Source organism: Mustelus asterias, chromosome 1 (assembly GCF_964213995.1).
Source record: "Mustelus asterias chromosome 1, sMusAst1.hap1.1, whole genome shotgun sequence".
In the NCBI taxonomy this organism is placed as follows: domain Eukaryota; kingdom Metazoa; phylum Chordata; class Chondrichthyes; order Carcharhiniformes; family Triakidae; genus Mustelus; species Mustelus asterias.
This window is the reverse complement of record NC_135801.1, coordinates 86,103,226-86,120,236: the sequence shown is the minus strand read 5'-3', so window position 1 is coordinate 86,120,236 and position 17,011 is coordinate 86,103,226. Positions and strand designations below refer to the sequence as shown.

The following is a 17,011-nucleotide window of genomic DNA, read 5'->3' as shown; positions in this document are numbered from 1 at the left end:
CTCAGAGGGTGGTGAGTCTCTAAACTCTCTTCCTCAAAAGGCAAGCAGAGTCTTTGAATATTTTTCAGGCAGAGCTAGATAGATGTCTTGATAAACAAGGGGGTGAAAGATTAAGGGGGATAGGCAGGAATGTGGAGTTGAGGTTACAATCAGATCAGCCATGATCGTATTGATGGCCCAGCAGGCTCGAGGGCCCGAATGGCCTCCTCGTCGTTGATAAATTGGTATGTCTCTGGTGTCAGGCTACGGTGCCACTTTTGCCTAAATGTGTAACCAAATGTGCCTTGGCTGGAAAGTCTCATGCCTACAGACACTGACAGTCTGGCGAGTAAATACAGCTTGTTGTGTGATGCGGAGTCCAGTAGAGCTGGAAGATTCCAGTTGCAATCTATGGGACGGATTTTAACGATTGCTCTCTGCATACCTGCTCTGAGAAAGTTAACACGCAACCAGGCCCTGTTTCAGACTCCTATCCATTTGACCTCTAACTGGGAACGCTGATGTGAGCAGATAGCAGAGGAATGAAGTGTGATGCCGTCCCACGGTGAAAGGGTTCGGCTCTCACAGATCGAGGCGGATATGTGACTAAGCGGCGAGGTGACCCTTTGGGAGTGTACTCCCAGTCTCTGCTCAGGAATAATGAAATCTCTATCCCTCCGGCCTCCTTAGAAACAAATCAAGTTGCAATGCCCAGAAATCCAAGACTTGCAGAATGGAACAAACTGTGCGGAACGACTGCGCTCTTAGCTGCAGAGGATGAAACTACTCAAGGAAGTGCCTTGAACCGCCGCGTTGGGGCTTGAGGATAGATGTCTCCCGCGGATTATGCATCCTAGCCTGCAAGCTGAAGCAGAGATACACACACGCACACACAAAGGACCCTCCGATTCCGCCCTTCCACCTTGGCTCATTGCTGTGGGAGTTAGGTGTATTTGCAGGAAGTCACTTGGCACAGCAACAAGGAAGCGGAGCGGAAGAGTGAGTGAGTGTTGCGAGTGGAGGGGTGGAGCAGCGCCGGGGGCAGCCCGTCACGCAAACAGCAGCGTCAATGGGAAGGCACGGGCGGGTCTAAACACTGGGTGCGGGGCTTAGATTCGCCAGCGACGCTGCTGTCAGTGTGACTGCAGCAGCCACAAGCCGGAGTGTCTTTCCAGCGAGAGGGTCCAGTCTGTGTTCCAGCTCTGGCTGTGTGTGTGTGTGTGTGACTGAAAGTGATCGCCTAGCTCCATTCCTCTGAGGCAGGAAGAGAGACAAGAGAAATATAATCAACAGTCGGTTTGATTTTAACAACAAACTCATCTGGTGGGGTAGAAGAGGAGCAGCGAACAAGGACCCACCGCTCGCTGATATGCGAGATTCGCTCTTGAACCGTGGCTTGTAAAGCAGATTTGTGTCACAGGTAATGTTGGACCGAATTGTATATTCTTTTCATCTGTGTGGTTTCTTTCTGGTTTTTTTTGTTGAAGGCGGTGCATTATTTGACCTCAGAAAGGCAGCAGATGGTGCGAATTGTTTTGATGTTGCCTTTATCTCGGCTTTGCAAAGTGGAAGGTGCTTGCTGGGTTACAGTTCGCTTTCTATATATTTGATGTCATTTTTCCACTCTGGGGACGCTACTTTTAAACAGGTGCAGCCTCAAACTTTTGAACCGAGAACATTTTGTTTCTGATTAATTGCGATCTTATCGATTTGTCTTAACCATTTGTAGCCTGGAGTATTATTTCTGAAACAACACGGAACCGCGGCGAGGTGATTGAAGTGGTGTGTGTGTGTGTGTGATTCTATAAAACAATGAACAAAATATGCTGGGAACAATTCTCCAATCCGTTCCCAAACAAAAAGGGAAAAGCTCTGTGTTTGTGTCGCCATCCCCAGAACTCGCTGTTGTAAAGGTGTCTCGACGTCTCACGGAAGTTTCTAACAGATGTCTACATTTTAGGAGTCGTGTGTGTCGCTGTGTTATTTACAGACCTATATTGTTTAGGATTTCTGCACTCGCTGACTCTTCTGAACCATATTGGTGTATAATTGCGGTGTCAGGTTATATTCCGCTTAAATGCAGAGGTTTTAAAGAGGAGTTTTGGCAGGATCTTAAATCTTAAGCTACTTACCAAAAGAGAAAATGCTGGAAAATCTCAGCAGGTCTGGCAGCATCTGGAAGGAGAGAAAAGAGCTGACGTTTCGAGTCCAGATGAACCTTTCCCAAAGCTACTTTCGGCTTGATGCAGGATACCCCTCGATTTGAGGCAGGGGTAACTTGCCTTGGATCAGTTTAAAGATAAATCCGCTCTTTCCATCTTCTTGCCTTGAAGTTTCTCCCTGTACGTGATCTCCGGCGCCAGAATATCATCCAGCAGCAAGAGTTGCAAAGCAGCCTCTCTTGGTAAGATTGCCCAATTGTTGTGGTTTTCTGTTATTACGGACTTGTGGCTGTTCCAGACTGATGGAACTGCCGGAGCTCATTTCGCTTTCAGTCTTGTCAGACTGTGCCGGATTAAAAGCGCTTGGCGGAGCGGGGGAGCCGGATCAGCTGCCACCTCTGTCTGGTCAATTTCAGAAATGTCAGTGAAATGGCGATGGAAACAAGACAGTGGGTGCTCTTTAGTTGGCCACAGTCAACACTGTAAGGGCTATCACTATAGATTTCTGAAGAGCTGTACCGAGTCCCTAGTCTGCGGATAGACTTGCTCAGATTACTGTATTGAGCGCCGATGGAGATCGAACCCCTGCTATCCATCCATTCAACTCCACACAAAGAAAGTCTGGGACATAGTCAACTTATTGAAATTCTATTTCTGAAACTCTTCAAGTCGATGGCATTGCATTTTCATTCGTAAGTAACTCGGTAAAATGAAGTGCGTTGACCTCTTTCTGACATGGCTGTGCTGATTACTATTCTAAAATCCATGTTTAAAACAAACTCTCTGTGACTGCAGTCAGATGTGTTTCTGCCAAGGGACCCCCTCCCTCCCAACTCGTCGCCATTTATCCAATGGCAGATCAATCTTCAGATCAGATTCTTGTTTACCAGTCAGGTCCACTTCTATTGCTACTAATGTCAATACGCCTTTGCTCTACTTCCCTGGAGCGTTAGCTCCTCTCTCCCTTCTCCCCGGCTGATGTGTCTCAGTTCCCCACACTATCTTGCCGTTTCGAGGTCCCTCGTGTATGGCGGGGATGCTGGCGCGCAGGAGACTTTGGAAAGGTTGCGGTGTACATTCTGCACATTTGGCCCTCACCATGCATCACTAAAAGCCTCGGCTTCCAGCACAGCCGAAGACAGATGCAGATTAGCAAGACTCTGAAAGGGTTGGTCAGCAGACCATTCCTCTTCGCGGTTTGGGTTGACCTCAACGTTTTGGGAATTCGTCGCTTCTGGTCTGATTAACGAGTGGAAATGGCAGCAGATGGCGCCGTATTCAGTCAATGTTAGCCGCTGCAAAAAAAAATAAAGCCAGGATACCCCATTCATCAGTCACTGTGATTCTACCGCTCCGTATAAAAATTACACTAGACAAAAGGGGATTTAAAAAACAATAAACAAATGCAGTGATTGGGGAAAGTAACCTCCCTATTTATGTGAAACAAGTACAAAGGATGTGTTGCTGGGCGCTTTGCTCTGGGAGTGCAGTGACTTGTATGAATGTGGTTGAGAGGCAGAATGGAATGCTAGCACACTCGGTGGGGTTTTATACAAAAAAAGTTGTTTCTTTCAATAGAAATTAATTCGGTTAAAGCCAAAAATAGAGACATTTACTTCGCACATCTTTCATGTCTGTCGCCTCTGTTCCCTATCCCCCACCCTCCCCAAAATAAGAAGTGTTGGTTGCCGGAACAGTAGCCTCATTGTCGACCTCTTAAAATTCAACGCGAACATATTCTGGGGAAGTGCTGATATTCAGTTCCATTAGTGAATAATTATTGGATCATTTGGCTTAGCCAAAACATGTTGACACATTTGAAAGAGCAAGATCCAGCGGATCTCACAGTACCGAGCAGGGGCCAGGCCACTTTTCGGTTCTGAGGAGGGAGCTTACCCTCCCAAGGCCCAACTTGCTGTTTCACTTGCTTGGTTTTCCCTCCACGGGAGCCAATTGATGCAATGTGTATTTCCAGAAATCTACAATTTATTTCAGATTAGTTTTATTTGTAAATCACATATTCAGGAGTTCCCCAATTGGCCTGTCTATTGAAGGACACCATGGAAACATGCTAAAAGTTACTTTGTCCGTTTTGGATTATGTTGAATTGATAGGGGAAGTATACGTGTGTGTGTGTGTGAACAAATACTTCGGGCAAAATGATTACAGGCTGCAGCCGATCTGTTAAAATGAGTTATATTGATAAGACACATTTAAACCTACTTCTCTTTTCTGCCTTCAGTGAGTGCGGGCCCCAGAGGAATCTCAGCATACTCCGAAGAGTTTCTGTGAATTTCCATGTGGAGTTTAGTCCGTACTCTCTCCGCTGGTTTAATAAATCCAGACTGAAGTCTTCCGTTATGGCGACCTTGTTTCTGGGGCTCTTCCTCTTCCTGCTCCACCCGGTGGTGGTGCCTTCCAGGCCGCCTTTGGATCTGGACCGGGTGCTGCCCTCTCACGCCTTGCGCTACCTGTTACAGAGCAACCTGTCCAGCCGCTCCATCTTCCGGCCCACCGTGTTCCCGAACGGCACCATCCAGAGGCTCCCGCAGACCATCATCATCGGGGTGAGGAAGGGTGGCACCCGGGCTTTGCTGGAGATGCTGAACCTGCACCCGGAGGTGCGGGCGGCGGAGAGCGAGATCCACTTCTTCGACTGGGAAGGCAATTACGAGAAGGGGCTTGAGTGGTACAGCCGCCAGATGCCACTCTCTTACCCCCACCAGACCACGGTGGAGAAGACGCCGGCGTATTTCACTTCACACAAAGTGCCTGAAAGGATCTACCACATGAACCACACCATCCGCCTCCTTTTAATATTGCGGGACCCCACCGAGAGGGTCATATCCGACTACACTCAGGTATTGTTCAACCGCATGCAAAAGCACAAACCCTTCCAGTCTGTGGAGCAACTGCTGATCCGGGATGGCCAGATCAATGTGGACTACAAAGCCATCAACCGCAGCCTGTATCACATCCACATGCAGAACTGGCTCAAGTATTTCCCCCTCAGTCAGATACACATCGTGGACGGCGACAAGCTGATCAGGGACCCCTTCCCCGAAATGGAGAAAGTGGAGAGGTTCCTGAGGCTCACGCCGCGGATTAACAGGTCCAATTTTTACTTCAACAAAACCAAAGGGTTTTACTGCCTGCGGGAGGGCGGCAGAGAGAGGTGCCTGCACGAATCCAAGGGGAGAACCCACCCGCAAGTGGACTCGGCTGTGCTGGACAAACTACACGGATTCTTTAATGAGCCGAACCGCAAATTCTTCCACTTGCTTGGCAGGACATTCGATTGGCATTGAACGGAGCAGTCTGCAGATTGCAAACTGAGGTTCTTTTTCTAAAATCAATGATATACAATGTACAAAAAAAAAACTACACTGAAATAGTAATTTAAGTGGATTTCCTTAGAACGAGTAACTGTACAATATTACAAGTAGACCAATCTTTATCCAGAGCTAGTTATATTTTTCTACGTTGTCGCAACGATGCTGTAAAGCTCAACTTCCCGATGTGAGTTCTATTTGTTTCCTTGGTTATGTAACAGAGACAGAAGCGTCTGTTTAATGGGGACTGGGGGGGTGGGAGGGGGGAGGGGGTCAGTATAGCCTGATGTGTTGCGTGGTAAAAGGCCCGGATCATGTCGTTAATGTTGGAATACTATTATATCGATATACTTTTCCTTTATACTTTGCAAGAAAATATTATTTTCTCCAAAGAGTGCAATATTTTGCTGGAGTCGTGTTATTCTAAAAGGTGTTGCACACACGCTGCTATTGTTCATGGCATTATAAGCACTTCCCCAACAACTGGACAATAACAGATTCTCAGCGGATGGCAAGGACACCATTAGACTTCAGAGCGCCATTTCTATATTTGCTACTAGTTCCCACGGTATTTCAATTTTAATTTACTTTTATTTATTTACGCGGGAGGGCGGTAAATATGATTCTTTTTGTATTGGGTATCCACTTGTTCTGGATACTGTCATTTTTTTGTAAACTACGGATTTTTCCGCTAATATTGTACTAACCAGACCGTAAACTATGAAATAAAGCAAGTGTTTTTAACACGAAGATCTCATCTTTTATTTAACTTCTGCCATTTTATATTCGTCAGTGACAGACCAGTTCGAATAAATCTAAAATAAAGCAGAATTCGGAAACACTATTGCTGCCTTAGTGAACGTTTCATCCAAACATAACTTTAGGGAAGCGCTAAAACATAAACCATTGGCCAAGTCTGAAGTTACTCTCTCCCCAATTTGTGTTTAATCCATTCCCACCATTTAGCCAACAATTCAACTCACAACCTGACCAAGACCTTCAACTTCAGGATCCACCATTCAGTGGAGTCCGCGTCTACTCCATCCCCCATATCTCATTGTGTCTGGTTGACACATCGCCACCTTGTGCAATATGTTCACTTCGGTGTCAACATATTCGCAAGGGAACTTGAGCATGAGACCAAGGACTGTCAGTTCATGGCACGAGAGGCAGGATGCGCGGAAATAGGCACAGCATTCATTGTGGGATGTGGGTGTCGCTGGCAAGACAGGTATATGTTGCTTATTCCATATAGTCTTTCCCTGGGTGGCTTGCCTTTTGAGAGACGATCATTTTGTCGTGGGTCTAGTCTAGTGGTTAGACTTCTAGCCTTAAAGGACATTAATAAACCTGATGTTCCTTTTTCACCATCACCTGACAGTTACATGGTGATCGTTATCGAGAATAGTTTATACTCCAGGTTTATGAACTAATTTTGAATTCCCCAGCGTCATGCCACGATTTGAACTCCTGGGGGTGATTTTAACTCAATCAAAACCCATCAATGTGCGCGGGGGAGGAAGAGGGGGGCAGCTGATCTTCACCCCCTTGGATTTTGAGTGCGTTGAACTTTTACCCAATCGGGTCCCTGGATCATGAGGCTGGGTTTCGCAAGTCCCGAATCAGACATGCGGTATGTATGAAGGCAAGTTCCACAAATTTGACTTCAACATACTAAATGGCTGCAAACTGTCCTTCAGTGCGTTCAGTCATTCCAGAAGGTAGCAGGAAAGGAGAATGAACAGAGAAATCCCAGCCCCCAGTACATACGGGGCCTCAGCACGCAGTCCTTGCAATTTGATACATTTCTCGGTGGCTGCAAGAAGCTCCCCCATCCTCGAGCTCCCAACCCTGGGACAATCCACAGCTTGATCCAGGATGTAAAGGTGACTGAAATGTGAGTGGGATATACCCCAGTCCAAGGGAGCAATGTTCAGCTTCCAACCGGAACTAGAGAAATCAGAAGCATGGTAAAGGAGCCTGCTGAACTTTCACTCAGCGTACAATAGATTCAAAAGGATCCAACAGGCGCACCATTTAAACTGCATGCGTACTTTCATTTGTCCAAATGATTTACGATATGTGATGTGAAATTCAAGCGACAGTGCACCACACGCTTATGGTATATCTGCACTTCAAATATGTGTAGTATTGAACTGATTTCCCCTTCTCCTGCCCCCTCCCGTTATTTTGCCTATCTTGCCATCTAAGGAGTAATTTCTGATCAGGATTTGCATTTTTGACATTTCAGGACCAGAGTCAAGCACGAGAATTCATTCTGCTATCAAAGTTTGCTGTTGTAGTTCTAATTCTATATCTGGAAACAACGTTTTAAACTATTGATTGTTTTTGTTTCAATATATAGAATTTCTACGTATTTTAACATCTCTAAAAGAAATTGTCATCTTCAATGTTTCCTATCAAGTTGGGGATGAAATATTACAAATATCTTTAATATCCCGACCTTCAATCTAAAAGAAACCCATCCATACTTCGCCGTGTCTTCTGAAATCTGTCAGCAGCTACCACTGTAACAAAGTATTGGGCCACACTTACTGTTAGTAGTCTAATTTCTTATCACAATTATATAACTGTAAGTACCTACATACAGTACTACATTTATTGAACAGAAATCTATTTAGGCCTATCTCTTCTTGGTTGGGGCTAGTTGGTGATCCACTTCACTGTAACATATGCACTGTAACATATGCTTCTGGGAAGTACCGGCTTTCTGCGTGGGAATAGTTTGTTGCGGCAAAGTGTCAGTTCTAATCTGTGACATTTTTGTACGTATAAATGTGTAACAGATCAGTGGCGCTTGTTTTCTCTTTAACAAAATATCACGAGGACAGCTGAGCACTACTCAAAGCATAACGTGGGAGAAGCAAGGTTAGCATTTTCGGTCCATGACTTGAACCCCCGAGTTCCGAGGAAGGGCCATCGATCTGAAACGTTTGTTTCTCCACATGCTGCCAGATGTGCTGAGTATTTCCCGTATTTCTATTTCAAATTTCCAACGTCCGCAGGTCTTGTCTTTTGTCAAATTGTAAGGCGTCCCATTCAACCAGCAGTCCAATTGTTAAACAGCCTTTACAAGCATAATTTCACCTGCTAAAGACTCATCCCAATAAATAAAAGCAAATTACTGCGGATGCTGGAATCTGAAACCAAAAGAGAAAATGCTGGAAAATCTCAGCAGGTCTGAGAGCATATGTAAGGAGAGATGAGAACTCTCCTTACAGATGAGTCCTGATCGAAGTATCAGTTCTAATAGACTCTAAACACTCTTCCCATCGTGTTGAGTGCGTGGGGTGCGTTTTGCCACATCCAAGGCGCTCTCTGAATGCGAATTGAGGTCTGACCTTTAAACTGATTTCACACGCTTCAGAAACTGATCTGTCGTTTCCCCTTTTTTAAATAATCCAGCAAACTAATCAAATACTGCAGGCAACCATATGACATTGGGAGACTTTTCTTTTTAAAAAAACGCTAAATGTAAAAAAGCTTAAAACGAAGCTAAATATACAGTGGGCAAAGTCCCACACAGCTTTTTTAGGAATTTCAGAAAATGCTGAAAGTCTAGTCAGTTGTAGGGCCTAAACTGGTTTAGTGAATTAACGTTCACCAGCTGATCATTCTATTAGTATCAATTCTCTACACAAAGCAGCGCACGCACCATTCAGCGTTGCACCCTTTGTTTTTCTATTATTTTTGACACTTTTACCACTGACATTTAAGTTCTCTAAAAAAATCAGCTCGTCGATAGACACAGCGTGATCTCCAGATGAATGGGATCATGTTACCAATGGCCTTTTGTTGGTGTATTCAGGAAATTGTTGACTATGGGTTGAAATAATGTGATTTCAGGGACAATGCATTGCCATTTTAAGGTTAGCCGCTGAGTTGTAGCTCACCTTCAGCGGGCAAGTAAAGTCCATAAAAATATAACCATGTCATATTTGTTCCTTTCTGTTTCTAAAAGATGTAACACGCAGGAAGACTTATTTTCAGTTTTAGCGATAATCCCATCAACAAGGGAACAGTGTCCAGTTTCCAGGTTTGAAACAGTAAGTTTTAAAAAAATTAACCTTCCCCTCCCCCTTGTCCCTCCTAGTACATCCGTGTGAAATTCCGCTCACTTCACCCCTCTAATGTTGTTGTCCTGGGGTTAAACCATTTATGGCAAATCGATTACTATTCAGTGGGACGAGGAACATGACACGACTGTACCTCTGTAATCGAGTGCTCGGTTTCTAGGCCACGTTTGGTTCCTAACTACTTGTCCTTTGAGTCCAGTTTGACTTCAGCAGCATTCTGTTACTGAGCTATTAAAGATCACAGATCACGGGGTAAGGGTAACTTAATGATTTGGAAATTTCAGAAGGCAATTTATGGCGATATGCAGAAATCAAGTTAACCTCAAAGGCTCTGATGCAGCTTTTGAGTTGTTGCAAAGTCGTTTCTGTTTCTCAATAGTGCAGTCAGGGCTGGAGTCAGGGCCGCGCTTTGTCCCAGAGGGGAATGATGTGAGCATTTGTAGATCAGGTGAATTACCCGTGAGCATGATTGTTGCAGGAGACCAAAACTATGTTCTAAAGTACTCCCTTGGACAACTACGTGGGAACACACGAATTAAGAGAAGGACTCGGCCAGTCGGCCCCTCGAGCTTATTCTGACATTCAATAAAATCATGGTTGATCTGATTGTAACCTCAACACCACATTCCCGCCTACCCCATAAACTTTCACTTTCTTGTTAATCAAGAATCTATCTGCTTAAGTCTGTTTTTAAAATATTCTAAGACTCTGCTTCCACTGCCTTTTGAGGAAGAGAGTTCCAAAGACTCATGACCCCTTGAGAGAAAAAAATGTTCTAATGTCTGTTTTGAATGAGCCACCTTTTTTTTAAATAGTGAACCCTCGGTCCAGATTCTCCAACAAGCAGAACCATCTGCTCCACATTCACCCTGCCAATGCATTTTAGGTTTTTAAAATCCAGCAAACTAATCAAACTGTAGGCAAGCATGTGAAAGAGATTTTTCTTTAACAAAAACTAAATGTAAAAAAGCTTAAAACAAAACTAAATATACACTGAACAAAGTCCCACACAGTTTTTTAGGAGTTTCAGGAAAAATATGTAGATGTTGTAAGTCCAGTCAGCTGTAGGGTCTAAAATGGCCTGGTTAATTAATGTTTAATCTCCTGAACATTATTTAATATCAATTCTCTACACTAGGGTTTTCATAAAGTCGGCTCTTACTCTTCTAAACCCAATATTTCCAACCTTTCCTCATAAGACAACCTGTCCATTCCTGGACTTAATCTAATAAACCTTCTCTGAATTCCTTCTAATGTATTTATGTAAACCTTCTAACATAATGTAAACCTACAAAATACTTAAAGGAATGGACAGCATAGATGTAGGTAAGATGTTTCCTTTGGTTGAGGAGTCTCAAACTAGGAGACACAACTTCAAAATAAGGGGGATGCCACTTAGGGCTGAGATATGAAGACATTTCATTACACAAAGGGTTGTGAATCGTTGGAATTCCCTACCCCAGAGGGCTGTGGACGCTCAGTCATTGAGATGTTTAATTTAGAGATTGATAGATTTCTGATTAACTGTAATATAAAGGGTTATGGGATAGTGTGCGTAAAAGGCATTGAAGTGCCTGATCAACCACGATATTGAATGGTGGAGTAGCCTTGATGGGCTGAATAACCTACTCCTGTTCCTCTGTTCCATAAATAAGGAAACCAATACTGTACACAATACTCCAGATGTGGTCTCACTAATGCCCTATACAACTGAAGCATAACCTCCCGATTTTTGTAATTAATTCCCCTCGCAATAAATGATAACATCCTATTAGATTTCCTAATTACTTGCTATACCTGTATACCAGCCTTTTGATTCTGAAGCAGAACCTTTAGTTAAAAGTTTTGAGGACATCAATGACCTCGACACACGCAAAGGCTGCAGCAGAGCTGTGCGCATGTTTGGAAGCAGACACAAGCATGGCTTTCTCTTGGCTAGAAGAGTTAAATTGTCAGTTGAGGTGGTGTAAAACAGGCCCTGCCTGAGTGGAATTAATTCTCTTGAGACTTATCTGAGACAGGTAGATACAGTATAACGACAGCCAAAGTCAACTCTCGTTTGCCAAAGTCAAACTCAGTTGTGTCTCAGCTCCCGATACTCTCCTTAAAACTGAGTTTAAGTCCCTCACCCCAGACTTGAACATAAAAAGTAAGGTGACACTCCCAATACGATACTGAGGGAGTGCAGCACTATCAGAGGGATAGTCTTTTAGTTCAGAGAGTAATGCATTTCCCTGTCTTTCCTCTCAAATGGACAAGATCCCAGAACAGGGGAGTAGTGGCCAATATTTATTGCTTAACCAAGATCAATAAAAAATATGTAACCTGGTCATTTTCATATTCTTGTGGGACTTTGCTCAGTGTATATTTAGCTCTCTTATTTTCCACATTACAACTTTAAAAGTATTTTAATTAGCTCCAAAGCACTTTGAGATACCCTGGGGTCAGGAAAATATATAAATATACAGTTATTTATTTTATATGCATATGCACATCTGAATTGATTTAAGAGTCCAATTACCGATATCAAAACCAGAACCTTATTTTAAAACATGCCAGTGGAGACTGGAAGATGAATTCAGAGTTACATTGAAACATTCTCCTCCTTCTATACCAACCTTTCTATCCTGAACAGCCCCCTTTTTCCATGACCTGTTTTATTCGTCCTTTGGTGCCGAAAACAATAGCCCAAAATATCATCAGATTTTGCAGTGAGTTCTTTGGTGACTAATGAGACCTATTTCTGCTCAGGATTAACAGTGGCAGATTGCAGAGTAGGCCTCTTACTTATAAGAGCACCACTGAAATGTTCTATTAGGGGGTTGAATAATAGAAGGCAAATTCTGAACCAGAAAATGTAATATATTGGAAAACAGATCTAAATTGTATTTTACATCTGAATCCTTTATTGTCCCTGCTCATTGTAGCTCATTTCTAGGCCAGCATGAGTCTCAGATAACATCCCTCTCCACCCTTCCCCCATCACCTGCCTCTTCTGGTCTCCAATATGCCCCAAAACAATTCCTCTCATGATGAGACAAGTCAGGCACTGATACTGGGAGACAGGATTACTTTTGCTTTCTGTGCTCCGAGACTGAATTTTCACAATGGTGAACAGATTGATTTCATAATGAGTGGAAAACTAGGCTGCATTTGCCTTCCAGTAGCATTTACTGAATCTCTGCCAATGTGAAAAAAAGGAATGGCATGCAATGGCAGGCCAAGAGAGAGGTGACTGGGAGACATACTTAATAGGAAGAGAGACTTAGAGCCATACCAGAAATCTGTAGGGGCAACTGCGTTAGATTTTCTAATTTACATGTGAAAGTGAAAAGTCATTTCAAAATACACCCATGGCTCGCACAATTCATTACAATTGGCAGCAGTAATACCAGCAAGGGAAATTTGAACTAACAGTGTTAAGTAGAGGAGCTTGATCAAACAACAATATCTGAGACTGACTGCTTTTGCAATATTTTAGTTTTGATTCTGAGATTTACCTAAAATCCCTGATGTTTTGAAAGCTGATGATGAGAGAGTTTGTAAGATTGGAGAGCATCAAATCTTCTATTCTATTGTTGAAAACATGGGGAATTTACAGTATGTTGGAGGCCATTCAGCCTTTGCCAGCTTAAAAAGACCTACCCAACCTTTATCCCACTTTTCAGCTTTTCAGTTTTCAAGTGATTGGAGTTTCTATCTATACCACCCCTTTAGGCAATGGGTTCCTGGCTCCAAACACCACCGGGTTTGAAAAGATTCTCCTCACCCCTTGCTAATTCTTCTACTAATTAAATTCTTCTACATTAAACCTATGTCCCCTAGTTATTGATCGCTGAAATGGAAAAATTTTCCATACTGTACAATCTAGATAGGCCCCTCGAATTTTTATACATCTCAACTAAATCCCTTCCCAGTTTTTCCTGTTCCAAAGCAAATAAACCCAGTCTATCCAGTCTTTTTGCATACGTAAAATTCTCCATTCCAGCAATATCCCTGTAAATCTTTTTGATATCCTTGTTAGTGTGATCACATCCTTCTGCTAATGCAATGATTAGTACTAAAGCTGTGGCCCAACTAGTGTTCCATACAGTTCTAGCATAACTGCATGCATATCATCAATGAGAACAGCCTCCAGTCACAAAAACACCCATCAACAATTATTTGTTGCTTTGTGTTAATGAGCCAATTTTGCATTCAACTTATTACTTGTCCTTGGATCCCATGGCTTTTATGATACTGACCAGTCTATCATGTGGAAACTCATCAAAAGCCATTCTATAATTCATGCAGACTACATCAAACATGCTACACTTTTCGGCACTCCTTGTCATCTCCTTAAAAATGGAATGAATTTAATCAGACACAACTCTCCCTTAACAAATCCATGTTGACTATCCTTAATTCAGCTATGCATTTCTCAATGATGATTTATATAATCCCTCAGAATTTTGTTTGCAATCATTTTCCCACCACAGATGCTAGGCTTCCGAACTTAGTCTCTCCTTTATTCCCTTTCTAAACGAAGGTACAACTTTCACAGTCCTACAACACTGTGCCTTTGGCAGAGAGGATTGTTACTGCAAGAATTCTGGCAGGAATTCTGTAAACAGAATAAAGATAGGTGAAACTATTGAGTTAATTGTGGATATCAAATGTGAGTTTAGGCGTTTGATCCATTTCCTGGAGGTGTCACTGAAGATCATTCTCTTGAACATAGGGATTAAGAAATTTTATTCCACACCATTTGATGCATCTGCTCAATTCAGGAAACTTATCAGGAGAGAGATATTTGATTATTCTTGCACTGCATCACATTGGCTTGCCGGCTTATATTACACTGAATGAAATCCGTGTGAGTTAGGCGATATATGGAATATATATAGTGCATTATTACAGCTCTCAGAAACATTTCAAAGTGCATCACATACAGTGCAATGCATTGACTTACATTATGTTGGAAAACACAACACCCATATTTAAATACAATAAGATCCCACGCTATGATGCTTCACTTTGGAAGCAAAAACAAGAAGGCAGTTTACTATTTAAATGGCTGCAAATTGGGAGAGGAGAGTCTGCAGCAGGGCCTGGGTGTCCTTGTGCACCAGTTGCTGAAGGTAAGCATGTAGGTGCAGCAGGTGGTAAGGAAGGCAAATGGCATGTTGGCCTTCATTACGAGAGGTTTCGAGGACAGGAGCAGGGATGTGCTGTTGCATTTATACAGGGCCTTGGTAAGGTCACACCTAAAGTATTGTGTGCAGTTTTGGTCTCCTTTTCTGAGGAAGGATGTTCTTGCTCTCGAGGGAGTGCAACGAAGGTTTACCAGGCTGATTCCGGGGATGGCGGGACTGATGTATAAGGAGAGATTGACTAGGTTAGGATTTTATTTTCGCTGGAGTTCAGATGAATGAGGGGGGATCTCATAGAGACTTATAAAATTCAAACAGGACTAGACAGGGTAGTTGCAGGGAGGATATTCCCGATGGTGGGTGAGTTCAGAACCAGGAGTCACAGTCTGAGGATTCAGGATAGACCATTTAGGACGGAGGTGAGGAAACATTTCTTCACCCAAAGAGTGGTGAGCCTGTGGAATTCATTACCACAGGAAGTAGTTGATGCCAAAACATTGAATGTATTCAAGAGGTGGCTGGATATAGCACTTGGGGCGAATGGGACCAAAGGCTATGGATTTGATTCGATTTGATTTGATTTATGTCACATGTATTAGCATACAGTGAAAAGTATGATTTATTTCGTGCTATAGAGACAAAGAATGCTGTTCATAGAGAGGGAAACAAGAGAGTGCAGAATGTAGTGTTACAGTCATAGCTAGGATGTAGAGAAAGATCAACTTAATGCAAGGTAGGTCCATTTAAAAGTCTGACGGCAGCAGGGGAGAAGTTGTTCTTGAGTCGGTTGGTACGTAACCTCAGACTTTTGTATCTTTTTCCCGACGGAAGAAGGTGGAAGAGAGAATGTCCGGGATGTGGGGTCCTTAATTATGCTGGCTGCTTTGCTGAGGCAGCGGGAAGTGTAGACAAAGTCAATGGATGGGAGGCTGGTTTGCGTGATGGATTGGGCTTCATACACGACCTTTCGTAGTTTCTTGAGGTCTTGGGCAGAGCAGGAGCCATCCCAAGCTGTGATACAACAGAAAGAGTGCTTTCTATGGTGTATCTGTAAAAGTTAGTGACATGCCAAATTTCCTTAGTCTCGTGAGAAAGTAGAGGCTTTGGTGGGCTTTCTTAACTATAGTGTCGGCATGGGGGGACCAGGACAGGTTGTTGGTGATCTGGACACCTAAAAATATGAAGCTCTCAACACTTTCTACTTCGTCCCCGTTGATGTAGATAGGAGCATGTTCTCCTTTACGCTTCCTGAAGTCAATGACAATCTCTTTTGTTTTGTTGACATTGAGGGAGAGATTATTGTTGCCACACCAGTTCACCGGATTCTCTATCTCATTCCTGCACTCTGCCTCGTCATTGTTTGAGATCTGACCCGCTATGGTAGTTTCGTCAGCAAACTTGAAAATCAAATTGGAGGGGAATTTGGCCACACAGTCACAGGTGTATAAGGGGTATAGTAGGGGGCTGAGAACACAGCCTTGTGGGGCACCGATGTTGAGGATAATCATGGAGCAGGTGTTATTGCCTATCCTTACTGATTAGAAAAAGCAGGATTAGGCTACTGAGTTGGATGATCAGCCATGATCGTAATGAATGGCGGGACAGGCTCAAAGGGCCAAATGCCCTTCTCCTGCTCCTACCTTCTACATTTCTATGTTTCTATGATGTGAGTAATTAGTCAATCAATTTTATTGGAGTTGACTGAGAGAGAGATGTTGGCCAGGATAGGGCGAGGGTGCAGGGACGGGTGGGTGTGGTGGAATATCTTTCCTTCTCACTTTAAAAATTCACTTCCCTTCCACTTCACCACCCCATCCACACAGCATTCCTATTTGTTTTCATATTTTCCACCCTTGTCAATCCTCTGTTGCACTCTTTATTCGCATTATCTGCCCCAGAGACTCTCAAAAATTGGGGCCTCGTTTCTCTTTTTGGAAAATCTTGCTTTCCTGTTAGCTGGTGCTATTATACCTCAGTCCAAATCTCACCCCGCTCTTGTGATTATGTTGTGTGATAACACCCAAATGCATTAAAAACTGATAACATACAAACGCATACACACACATTGGTAGCTAATTCCTTCATCCACAATTTTAACAGATGCCCTCTCCTATTTAAAGATTTGTGTCTCCATCAGAGGAATTTGCGTGAAATTCATAGAATCATAGAATCCCTATAGTGCAGAAGGAAGCCATTCGGCCCATTGAGTCTGTATCAACCACAATCCAACCCAGGCCCAATTCCCTCAACCCCATGCATTTACCTTGCTAATCCCTCTGACACTAGGGCCAATTTAGAATGGCCAATCA

General features: G+C 43.3%; 1 protein-coding gene across 1 annotated transcript; it reads left to right on the top strand.

Moving 5' to 3' along the window:
* Positions 1 to 1,099: 1,099 nt before the first annotated feature.
* hs3st1 (heparan sulfate (glucosamine) 3-O-sulfotransferase 1) lies at positions 1,100 to 6,215 on the top strand. Its single transcript, XM_078214910.1, has 2 exons — positions 1,100 to 1,399; positions 4,384 to 6,215. The coding sequence occupies exon 2, from the start codon at positions 4,502 to 4,504 to the stop codon at positions 5,447 to 5,449; it is 948 nt and encodes a 315-aa protein (XP_078071036.1). The 5' UTR covers positions 1,100 to 1,399; positions 4,384 to 4,501; the 3' UTR covers positions 5,450 to 6,215.
* The last annotated feature ends 10,796 nt before the right edge of the window (positions 6,216 to 17,011 follow it).

Bases quoted from the DNA above. Each gene is read 5' to 3' on its own strand.
- hs3st1 (XM_078214910.1), top strand. From the start codon at position 4,502: ATGGCGACCTTGTTTCTGGGGCTCTTCCTCTTCCTGCTCCACCCGGTG.